Source organism: Engraulis encrasicolus, chromosome 4 (genome assembly GCF_034702125.1).
Source record: "Engraulis encrasicolus isolate BLACKSEA-1 chromosome 4, IST_EnEncr_1.0, whole genome shotgun sequence".
NCBI classification, from domain to species: Eukaryota; Metazoa; Chordata; class Actinopteri; order Clupeiformes; family Engraulidae; genus Engraulis; species Engraulis encrasicolus.
This window is the reverse complement of record NC_085860.1, coordinates 30,855,074-30,867,145: the sequence shown is the minus strand read 5'-3', so window position 1 is coordinate 30,867,145 and position 12,072 is coordinate 30,855,074. Positions and strand designations below refer to the sequence as shown.

The 12,072-nt window shown below is 43.3% G+C and overlaps 2 protein-coding genes across 3 annotated transcripts in view; both read right to left on the bottom strand.

Moving 5' to 3' along the window:
* sergef (secretion regulating guanine nucleotide exchange factor) overlaps positions 1-4,441 on the bottom strand; it is a 36,362-nt gene extending 31,921 nt beyond the window's left edge. For both annotated transcript variants that reach the window (XM_063196110.1, XM_063196111.1), the window contains exons 1-7: positions 4,363-4,441; positions 4,075-4,210; positions 2,604-2,753; positions 1,940-2,034; positions 1,184-1,238; positions 778-891; positions 311-373 (exon numbers count right to left, since the gene is read on the bottom strand). In XM_063196110.1, the coding sequence (XP_063052180.1) occupies positions 311-373; positions 778-891; positions 1,184-1,238; positions 1,940-2,034; positions 2,604-2,753; positions 4,075-4,210; positions 4,363-4,404 (655 nt within the window). In that variant the 5' untranslated portion in view covers positions 4,405-4,441. The remainder of the gene's footprint in view (positions 1-310; positions 374-777; positions 892-1,183; positions 1,239-1,939; positions 2,035-2,603; positions 2,754-4,074; positions 4,211-4,362) is intronic.
* A 708-nt stretch (positions 4,442-5,149) lies between these two features.
* tph1a (tryptophan hydroxylase 1 (tryptophan 5-monooxygenase) a) lies at positions 5,150-11,661 on the bottom strand. Its single transcript, XM_063196108.1, has 11 exons — positions 11,566-11,661; positions 10,062-10,211; positions 9,748-9,922; positions 9,413-9,519; positions 9,230-9,297; positions 8,917-9,113; positions 8,560-8,695; positions 7,777-7,903; positions 7,489-7,584; positions 6,659-6,792; positions 5,150-6,257 (listed from the first exon to the last, which is right to left on the bottom strand). Exons 1-11 carry the CDS (start codon positions 11,659-11,661, stop codon positions 6,083-6,085), a joined length of 1,461 nt encoding a protein of 486 aa, XP_063052178.1. The 3' UTR covers positions 5,150-6,082.
* Between the last annotated feature and the right edge of the window lie 411 nt (positions 11,662-12,072).

The following is a 12,072-nucleotide window of genomic DNA, read 5'->3' as shown; positions in this document are numbered from 1 at the left end:
AACAATTAACATTTCCCAAACAGCATTTCCCAAACGGCCTCCTTTGGTTTGCTAATGATTGTTTGATTCCCAACAAGCTGGGAGGAGTTCCCGATTTTGCGGGAACTCAGAAAGTACTTGCACTGCTCTTGACCTGACTGGTAGCAACGCTGAAGCTGTTGCGTCACTAGGAGGGCACGCCGTGGCTACAAGCGCACACCCACATGAGGAAAAACTGCCCTAAAACATTTCTTGCCCAAAGTGCATTTTTTTATTTCCCATAATACATCACCATCTTTAGACTCTTTTCATGAGCCCTGAACATGCTCACCTGTCAGACACACAGAATGGGCGGAGCCTGCAGCCACTTCCACAGGGGTGACATGATCCAGACCTGGAGATGCAAAACACAACAAGTGCATGTTGTCCTCAATATACACACAAATCTTAATAGAAATGCACACACGCACACGCACACACACACACACACACACACACACACACACACACACACACACACACACACACACACACACACACACACACACACACACACACACACACACACACACACACACACACACACACACACACATTTTATGTACTTTATTTGATTCCACATTACAAGTTAATATCGATAGGAACCAAATGTGATGAATATTAATTAAATTAAATGAAATTAAAAACAATATCTTTGTACAAAGCAAGTATGAAAAATCTCAGCAGATTTAAAAGTCTGTCTGTGTGCATGCGTGTCTGTGTGCATGTGTGCGTGTGTGTGTGTGTGTGTGTGTGTACCTGGAACTACACATGGCTCTTTGGATGACAGGTAAGACGGCAGCGCCAAGTCACGTTGGCATCGTTTGGCCTGACTGTGTAGACCTGTCCCCCACTGATAGACAACTCCACTGCCTGGACAGAAAATTAGAACACAACGATGTGCAACACAAACACACACACACACACACACACACACACACACACACACACACACACACACACACACACACACACACACACACACACACACACACACACACACACACACACACACACACACACACACACACACACAAACCTGTAAACAAACCTTTGAATTGAAGATAAAGTAACGAGTATCAGCTGAAAAAAATAAGTGCAGAGATACTTAAGAAACAGAGGGAATCTAAGATGTAACACTATGTTTAGATGACTTACGACTTACATGTCACAGCCAGTGCATGCCTCAGTCCAGCTGCTATACTAATGCAAGGATCACACTATGGAGAGAACAAAGCTTGTGAGTAAAGACACCAAACCATGTTTTACAACTTATCTACACACTGGATGTCCTACAACTAAAACAAATCTGAATAATATAATATGTTTAAGACGTGACGCCTTTAACGCCATTAACAAGATTCATTCTACTGTAGTATTTATTTAAGCATCTATATAAAACCTACAGTATGTGTTGTTGTTTTTATTATTATTATTATTATTATTATTACATTGTAAAGTGTTTTGAGTGCTCGAATGACTATGAGCTAAGTATAAATGTTATCCATTATCATTACTATCAATACCATTCGTAGCACATTACCATGCACATTAAAAAAAGAAACAACACCAAAGATCACATAGCTGACGCCTGGATGTATCAGCAATCTTTTCATTCGGCAGGTGAAAGTTACATGGCAGAAACACCTTGGTCTGTCTTGCTCAAGGGTCATTTCACGTGAAATCAGACACTTTGGGACCCGACCGACACAGATTTTAATCATACTTGCTGTGCCTGTTTAGTAGCAAGGTAGCACCTCAGAACTGCATTTGTGTGAATCCGTGTCAGTCGGGTCCCAAAGTGTCTGATTTCATGTGAAATGACCTTCAGGCAAAATTACTTAGGAGAAAAGAATTTATGAAAAAAGAAATTATGTTCGAGACACACAGGCAGACTTATTTGTCCGCTGTCTGTGCCCACCTGGACTGGCAGAGGCTGGGCAGAGTAGGGCACCTGTGGGGAGACGCCCAGCTGGCCAAACGCATTGGAGCCGCACGACAACACCTGCCCACCATCTGTGAGAGACAGACCACCATTCAGGTTTATCAAAAGTCGAGTCGGAGTTCATTACAGAGAAAATGCACAAAGCCACTGCAAAAGAGACACTTTCTAGACATGCTATTGATAACCTTCACGGTGGGATTTTAGTTTCTACTGGTGGGGTACTGCGTTGCTGCGCTGGCGACCCGGGTTCGATTGGTCATTGGTCATTTCGTGACACCCCCCCCACCCTCTCTCTCTCCCACTCACTTTCTGTCGCCTCTCATACTGTCCTATCGAAATAAAGGCAAAAATGCCCCTAACAAGTTTCTGCAAGTTTAAACTTGTGCAAAGATGGACGTGGAGGCAGTAGGCTAGTTCATGAAGAGCTTAGTTTATAGTTGTTTAGAGCTTAGTATATGCTGGTTCTGTGATGTGGCTGTAAGGTTTGAGCTTAGGGGCCTGTTTATCTGTCCTCCTCAAATAGCATTTTTCTTTTGGGTTCAAAGTACCTCCACCTCAGTGTAGATTCAGAGGTTTGCTTCCATAATGTATTGTAAGGTTCATCTGTTTGCCGACTTCGCTACAAGAGTGTCAAACTTACCGGTCAGGAATAGTGTAAAATCCCATCCACAGGTCACCTGCTGAACAGACCTCGAAAGAGAGACGGGGACAAAGGACAGCACATCTGTGGTGTGACCCAGCCCTAGCTGGCCTTTATGGTTCTGCCCACAAACCAACAATGAACCAGACCCTAGAAAAAAAACACAGCAGATAAGGTGCCATGTTACAGTTGGCATGTGTGATGAAACCATTTTGAAGTATTTTCCCAGTGTCAGAGACTGTTGAATAGCAACAGTTCAACAGTGAGTTGAGTGTAACGATACACTCAACTCACGATTCAGTACGTATCATGATTTTTGATCTATGTTTCGATACACCCCACGATTTTCAAAATGTATCTTTTTGATGATCGTACTTAGGGCTGGGCAATATGACGATATATATCGTTATCGTGATATAAAAGTGTATATCGTGACCTTTCTTATATCGTTTATATCGTGATAGTTATGTTATCAATTTTGTACAATTGAATATCATTTAATTACATTTCATGTTGTCACAATACACACTATAAGTTCATGTAACTGTAAAAATAAGAATAAAAAGATCCATTTTAAAGAAAGGTCATTTTGCGACATGAAAAAATAAAGAGCAAATAAAGAGAATAACTGAAAACGTATGCAATTGTGCTATATCGTGATATATATTGTTATCGTGATAAAGTAAACCATATCGTCATTTTTTTCCATATCGCCCAGCCTTAATCGTAATAGGTAGAATGGGTCACAAGAGGTTACTTGTTATTATGGAACATTTTTTTTGAAACAATAGTGATACTGATTTGAAGCTTGGAAGAATCACCATCACATCACATCATGTGGTTGTTTTCTGGACTGAAGGGTAACAAAACTTTGAAAGGGCGCATCATGATAGGTACTGCCTTCTTGCATCACGATACAGTATCGTGACTCTGCGCGTCACGATTTCACGATTTAACACAATATCGTTACAGCCCTAATCAAGACAGATAAAATGTCACAAATGCACCTCTCTTTGTGATCCATAGGTAATACATCTGTATTTCTTTGAGGAATGCAGAATGGGGCCGCTGACAGCTTTGGCTGGGGCCTGGGCCCAGGACAAAACATCTGAAAGGGCCCCAATCCCAATCAATACAATGAGGATCCAATCCTGGGGCCCCTCTTTCCCTGGTCCCGGACAAGTGACCCCTTTGCCCCCCCCTGTCGGCTTCCCTGCTCAGAGAAGTTTGGCACTGGTGTGCTTCACTCCTTCCCACGTACACAGTGTGGCGATGCAGGGCCTACCGTCAATAACTTCCTGACCTGTGGCATAGTATTTTGTAGGAAAGCTGATACCATCCTCCTGACACATTTTTGTTATATAGCATATTGTAAGGAGGACTAGTATAGGGCAAATCATAATGTCCCACAGTACACCAGGCCAACATACAATCACGTTTCATCACTTGAGGTTTGATCAGTGTAGCCTACCTGCAATGAGCACCGAGTGTCCACCACCACCAGTGATGAAAGTCACGCCCTGATCCAGATGAGACGACTCAGCGCAGTGTGGATTTGACAGATCTTCGATGTGACCCTGCCCTAACTGTCCATAACTGTTTGCCCCCTGAAATCAGAGTAGGCTATACTTTATTTACAAGTTGGCAATGTCTCCTTTAATGTCAGCTGCAAATAAACATCGTCGTCGCCGGTTACAAATCCGATGAAATAGCAAGCTGGTATTCTTAAGCACATCTAATTTTCTTACAGCACACTTACCCATGTGTACAATCTGTATTTTGACAGCGTGGATCTTTCCATGGATTGCTGAACAGTTGCATGCTGCTGAACAGTGGTTTGTTATGGTTGCTCACTGCGGGCGCAATATGATGATGTCATTGCAAGGAGGGCGCTGAATGTCCTCAAGTCACCACCATCTTTTTTGTGGCAGTATTTCTCAGTTTCTCCAATAAAGTCTACCAAGAAAGCTACTCTTGCTGTCCTTTGTTCGAGATGTAAGTTGAGCAAAGAGCCCTGAGAAATATAAGGATCTAATCAAGAACTGACTTAAAGTATTTTTTCCTATCATTGTACTTTTACAGCTGTCAAACCCCAACACACGCACACACACAGCCCAACCTGCCCCAATTCCCACTTTTGCGGGGGACTTGCGGGGGGGTTTTCTAACCCTAACAATACCTAAGCTAAACTGTCCCCAAACCAAACCAATCCCTAACCCTGACCTGTCAGTAAGGAAATGTTTTTACACTTTTACTTTTATCAGTAACAACAAAACTACCCTAGCAAATGGGGTCAAAACATGTGGGGTCCAGGATTTGGGCCCCATATGGAGCGAGGTGACGTCCCCACCTTGTTGGTGTGCTCCTAGCAGTGTCCTCACGAAGGTAGATGGTGCAGTACACACACACACACACACACACACACACACACACACACACACACACACACACACACACACACACACACACACACACACACACACAAAATACTCTGAAAATCTTATGTGAAGGGTACAAAAATAATTACTCTTTTATTGGTAGGAGTTATTGATATTCACCCATTACATCAGGGGTGGGGAACCTTTTTCATTTGAGAGGCCTCTTCAAATTCCTCTAAGGGCCATAAAAGTCCTCTAACTATGAATGCAAACCAGGATTTCCCCTTGCACTCTAGTCCTATATTGAGGGCAGCCACCTTTACAACGGACCCCAACTTCACTAGGTCCCCTAGCTGAAATATAACGTAATTGTATTGCAAATATAATTTCTAAGGTTCCTTTACAAAACGTCATATCTCATGTGAAGCTGCATAACATTAAAATTATATCGGGGGGCGGATAAGACGGTCTCAAGGCCATTAAATGGCCCTCGAGACAGGGTTCCCCACCCCTGCATTACATCATGTGTGCAACACAGACACCGCCTTAACAGATTGGAAAATGTTCACCCAAAATAAATACTTTAAAATAGTGGTGTGGGGTAGTACAGGAGGAAAATCTATAGAGTTTCAACACAACATGATACACTTTTCGTTTCACTTTATATACATTTATATATTTAAATCACTGTTGATTTATTTGGAACATCTGAAAAAGGGAGAAACATTAAACCTGTAGTCAGGGACACACAAGGGCACATAGAACAAAGTGTTTGCGCAACAGGGCATGAATAATCAAGATAGTAAATCATATCTAAGGTAAGCAAAATATATAAAAAAGATTAGTAGGCCTAGTAGGCCTATTTGAAAAAAAAATTGTGTAATTGTGTGCGTTTTTTGCAAGAGATTCAGCCATTAAAGTTAAATAATTTGAGCATGTTGGGTGATGATAGGGTTATTAACAGTTGAAAAGGATCCTTTCTGTTTGTTTTGTTAGGTTTGTTGTTTTACCAATAAAGTCACAACACTGCTGTTCTTTTCACTCAATCCCTCTGTTTTTTTCACCCACTCCCCAGCTCTGGCCTGAGGCCTCTGGCTGCAGTCACACTCCCAGCTTCTTGTTGAGTCGGCTGAGGGCGTCGCCCACTATGTCCAGCTCGTGTCTGAGCTCCTCCACCACGCTGTTGATGCTAAGGGTGTCCTTCAGCACGTCCACGCTCTGTGTGTAGGGGTTGTAGCGCACCGTGAACGGACGCTTGATGGTCTTCGCAAACTCCCTAACGTGGGGGAGGAGGGACACAGAAGAGAGGACATGTCAGTCATGCACCAAACAATGACAGCAATGACAGAAGGTCATGCCTTGCAAAATGACAATGACAACAATGTATTGTAATGACAGAGAACCATTGATAGAGTGCATGTTTGTTTTAGCTTTGAGGAGTGCCACTCATTTACCACCTGTGGTTTAGCTTCATAGTAATTTCATAAAATATTCAACATGTTGAGGATACAGTCTTGAAATATACAACATGTGCTGTCTATGTTTGTTTCTATACTTGATATGCTTTTGTTATGTGTATTTTGAATGAATTGAAATCTACTCTGGGCACTAATAGGGGTAGAGTTAATCAGCCTTTACCCATAAAACCTGCTCAGGCTGTGTGACCTGTAATCTCACCTCATTTTAACCTTGGCTTCCTCGAAGCTGTCTGATGCAAAGTATACTTCCTGGAAGGTGGTGATCAGACACTCCTGTTTGGACGTGGTGATGGGGTCAAAGGGCATTATCCGTGCGTTGCCTGAGAGGGCGTGCTATAGTACACACACACACATACATACACAGGAAAAAAAACAAGCTGTCAGAGTCAGACTCTGGCTATTCCTCCTGACCCACTTCTGGACACTACAGCTACAGCAGAACTACAGCTACAGCAGAAAACATTTGCATATGCTATTTCTGAAGCTCAAAGAGCAATTTCAAATGGCCAGAATTTCAAACAAAGAAGCAAAATTGTTGTGGTTTACAATGATACAGATGGAGTAGTTCATTTAGGGACTAGGATGTATTTTATTTGCGATGGGAAAAAATGCACAAACAAAGTCTTGAATCTAGAGTTAAATTTGGCATCACATTACCATCATAAGCGGCAGATGTCCTTTTATGATCTAATGTAATGGTGTTGATGGACTAATGGTTGGGGAGCTTGTCTTGGGGAAGAATTCCATACATGAGTTCTATATGTTTGTTTTCTCCTGACTGCACGACACTAGCTGCGCACAACTCAACCTCTGATTGTTGGAAACCGCTGTCGGCCAAAAAATAAAGCTCAAGTGGTTGGCTGCCAGTGTCTTGCCCTTCCTCACGACATCGTGTTTATAAACACAGTGAACCCATGTATACCCGTAGGCAGGAGGAATGACTGACTAATGCTGACCACTTGGCTTAACTGAGATTAGAAAGTACGTATTTGGTTTATGAATTGAGAATCATGAGTGCATGATTCTCACCTGAAGCTCGCTGATGGAGGACAGTAAACCGGCTCCATAGGCTCTCAGCTTTCCCTCCTGCTTGCACAGACCGAACTCCACTGTGAAGAAATAGCACTGCAACGACAAACAGGCGAAGAACTTTAAAACACCACATCATTTAGAAATGACAGAAGGCATTATAGATAGCATGATAACACAACCCATGCACTTACGTTTTACACGCATAGTGGTAATTTGCACAACACATCTATGTATCATCTACATCTACTTATCTGAACAATCACTGAGGTGTAAAGTTGCACTCACGGTGGCAAGTTTCTGCACAGAGTCGTCGGAGGCTCCTAGCGAGGCCAGTCCGAGTTCCTGGGAGAACTGGGCGAAGCTGGGCTCAGCCAGCAGGGGCACGTGGCCCATCAGCTCATGACACGTGTCCCTGACAACAACAAACATGACATTGCATTAATTACTTGCACAAGGCCACTACAGTCATGGATGGAGATGTAGGGAGAGATCAGGTGGGTTAGAACGTACAACCCCCAGATTGGTAGACCAACTCCCTAACCACTAGGTTACGGCTTCCCATTACATTACACTTAACATACGTGTCTAATGTAAGCAACAGTTAGAAAGTACAGGATATTGGTTACAGTCCCTGGAGCAATGTGGGGTTTAAGGTGCCTTGGTCAAGATTCCTGGAGTGACTGAAGAATTTGTAAAACAATGCACATTATGTAAGACAAGTGTGCATTCTCTCAGTCATCTCAACACACATTATGCGCATTTTGAAACAAACATCAGAGAATGTACGTACATATATTTGATTAGGATTTTACGGTAAATCAGCTAGACAAACCAAGGTGGCCTTCCCAAAAACTGCTGTACTTAACATCAGGGTGCGTTGGATGCATATGTTTGAGTTAGCAAGTGAAACTTAATTTAACATGCTGAATGAATAGAAATAATAATGTTGTGCATCCCTCCATCTGTTGGGTCGACTTGTTGGGAGTTGGTGTTTCCCAGGTCAGGTGGGCATTTGAACTACTTAGCAGGGACGGCAAGTGCAGGACTGTGAGGCAGGGCAGTACTTACGGCTCTGGAGTGTACAGCGGGTCCGAGCTGTGCCTGACGTACTGCGTACAGTGAAACACCCGGAAGGCCAGCCCTGCCAGGAAGTCCCTTGGGGAGAGGTAGCCTGCCACAGGCCTGATGGTGAAGCCAGTGCGCTCTGATGAGGTGGGGAGAGTGAGAGAAAGCTCATCATTGCCAGCTAAGAGAGCAACTTGTCATAAGTCAAAGATAGCTTTTTGGTAAAACATGACTTCATGGTTTTCTCACTTCATCAAAATTGATCAAATAACTTTTAACCCAGCAAGTTAGGATGCTCTGCTTCCAGTCATCTACTGCATGTGTTTGTAAGTGACAGTCTTTTAGCGCCCCCTGTCTCACCTCTGAGGAAGCGCGACACATCCTCCAGCTGAGGGATGTTGTCCTCTCTGTACTGGCAGTGCTTGGTGAGCAGCGGCAGGTTCTTCAGATATTCGCGGCAGGCATGGGTAGGGTACAGTTTATTTAGCTCCCGAAACACAACACTCCACGTCCGCACTTCTTCGTCTGTGAACTCGATACGAGGGATGGGATCCCCGCTAAAAATGGAACAGAGAGGGAAATTGCTCATATTAGTTTTAGGGTCAATTTGCACGAAATAAATACAACGTCTCATACTAAATTCACAGTTTTGGATCAGTTTCACTTTACTTACTGTTTGTAGCTCATGGCCAAATCTGCGAAATACTTTCTTCTCTTCCTGTATACATTATCTTTGAAGCCCTTTTGAATTAAAACACATAAAAAGTGATAATGTTAAATACTGCCAACCAAATAAAATAGCAAATGCATTTGATTGAAAAAAGCGCACTTGGTCTGAAGGGGAGAGAGAGCTAACCGGGTGGTCTGCGTCCAAGTCAGAGCCATACATCAGCACACGGTTAGCACACAGGTCCAAGTCAGAGATCTTCTTTGGAAACCACGGAACATTCTCCATATCCACATCTATGCAAGCAAATAACCATTTGTTGAAATGTGATTATTGCATTTAAAAGCACATCAGGCCTATATTTATGACTGGTTCAAATAGGTCTATCTCAGAGGGTAGTCCTACATCAAAATGACATAACATAGGCTATGTCAAAATGACATAATGTTGCAGCATTTCTAGCCTAATCGTTTAATTTGACCGATTAATGGGCAGCATAAAATAGGTGGCTTCACATAATTTACCTTCTTCGATCAAGGTGGAGTTATCCATGTCCACAACGTTCACGTGCTTTCTAAGTAACTGAATGATCTCATTAAGCTGCTCGTGGTTGCTGTCGCAGTCGACGAAGATGTCGAACTCAGAGTTCCGCCTCCTTGACTTTCGGGATTCTATGTGCACGAGGTTCACGTGGTTTTCCTGTCAAGAAAGGTAAAACATTTGTTTTCACTTAGGCTTCATAAAGGCTTCGATTCACGAGCCCAGTAAGCTACCAACAAATAATGTTGTAGGCCTAGTGTGCTAGTGAAGGCCTACAGCAGCAATCAGTTAGCCATACCTGAAAAAGTTTCAGTGCCTTTACCAGGCCTCCAACTTCATTCTTCAGGGAGAAAACTATAGCTGCACGTCCTTTCTCTGTCGACGCAGTCTTGTTATCCGTTTTGTTGTCTTTGTTCTCATCGATCTTTGGGAAAGCTGCCTTGTTCATCTGAAAGGTAGACAAAGTATTCATAAACAGATTAGACAGCCAGTACAAACAAGAGAGATGAGTGAAAATAAAACACATAGGTATATTATGCATAAATAGGCTAATGGAGCATAATGCCAATCGCGTTCCGTCTTCGTCTTTTGCTTTTGCCTTTATTTTCTCCAACTTTCCACACGAATTCCCATTCCCCTGACTGTAAAGAAACCGTAAGTACATCAAGAACTAAATACAACAGTGTACATCCGATTATTGTGCTGGTGGAACAATAAAACCTTTAATCATTTGCAGCGTGCGTCAATTCAGTATCAAGGCGTTACCATATCAGCACTGGACAGCTCCCGTCAGAGGTAGACGAATTTGGCGCAAAACGTTACATTTATACATGGCACTTGTGTGCAAACCAGTGTCTTTTTTTTGTTAGAAATAGCCAGCATAGTTTGTGCTAAGCCTACACCATGATTTAAAAATCTCAACTAACCATATTTCTTCGCGAAGGAGACACGGCGCGAGCAACCAGCTGCCGTTGCCCCTGTCTCCCAGCTAGTAGAACCCCTGACAGCATGAAGAAGCGCGCGAGGTGGCCGAGACCAGCAACAGGACTCAGGTTTGGCGCGCGGTGCCACGGCAGTTGACAAAGACTCTAGGCTCCTATTTGGCTCGGTGACAATCTCATTTAAGGTGCGTGCAAGCCTATTATTAGTATCCTCCTCCTGATTTAATCGCACGTGGGATTAGGTTGTAGTAATCAGTCAATGACCATGCAGGTGTTAAGGCTATGTTGTGAGAAGATACGTAATGACGAAATGATTGGCACGATTCGTCTCGGAATAGGCTATCCTGTTTATCTCCCCGATAGAAGTGAAAGAACTCCCCGAAAAGTTTACACGTTATCTGTTGGTTATCTGAAACTTTCACCAAATATACTGGCTGGGGGAGTTGGGAGTCCGCATGACCTTACAAACCCGTATGCTTGGGGCCACTCACTCTTCCCATAGCTGCCAACGAGTTCAGTGAATTGATGATGTGTAAACCCGGTTGCACTCCTGCCCTTCTTATTGCCTATAACGTGAAATGACCATGCCTGGCTTAGGGAAGTGCGACATTGCTAAAGCGCTTTATCAATGAGTCGGCGATGTTACTATTGGTGCAAGTGAAGTTGAACGAAAAACGGGCATCAATGCTGCTTACACCAGTGCCCAATGACCCTGTATGCACGCTTCTAGCTGTAGATGAGTCTAACCGATGGTGCTGAATTACAATAATGCATGACATACATGACTTGATATACGTGTAGGCCTATTTCATATGCAGAATCCTTGGAGACTAGCGAGTAATTTTGGAGAAGTATGCTTACCTCATTGTTCAGTTGCTTCTCCTCAAAAGACAAGCCAATGTTGATGGAGTCAAAAGATCGCCCTCTGCGTGGCAGCTCACTTTTGTTCGAGTACATACTGAGTCTATTTATTTATAGGGGATGTTGCCAAGGTTTTTTTTTCTTCTCTTGAGTTTAACTTTGCGCTGGTGAAGTAATGCAGAGACCAGCGCTCCTAGGTATTTATCAACAAGGAGGAGGGGGGGAGGAGGGATTCGCGAGGGGAGAGGGGGCGGAAGCCCAGTAATCTGCCCTAAGACAGCAAATGGAACATGAGCACCATCGTCCACGTCATGGGCAAACAATATGCACCATCGCTTTTCATTTAGCTTCCTGACAATCTGCATACAAAAGAGTTCTGGACCAGCCCGTGAAATGATCATCAGAGACGTCGTTAGTGGAGTACTTTGGAGAGGACTATTTTGGAAATGTTGTTGTCTCCAAGTGCACCATGCAACGTGCACAGGCCTACGTGTTATACGGGTATAG

What these genes read in the sequence shown, in the direction of transcription:
- tph1a (XM_063196108.1), bottom strand. Translation starts at nt 11,661, where the DNA reads ATGTACTCGAACAAAAGTGAGCTGCCACGCAGAGGGCGATCTTTTGAC. An exon ending in AGAAGCAACTGAACAATGAG is followed by an intron (nt 10,212 to 11,565) that starts GTAAGCATACTT and finishes TCTACCTTTCAG; the next exon opens with ATGAACAAGGCAGCTTTCCC. An exon ending in CTGTGCAGAAACTTGCCACC is followed by an intron (nt 7,585 to 7,776) that starts GTGAGTGCAACT and finishes TTGTCGTTGCAG; the next exon opens with TGCTATTTCTTCACAGTGGA.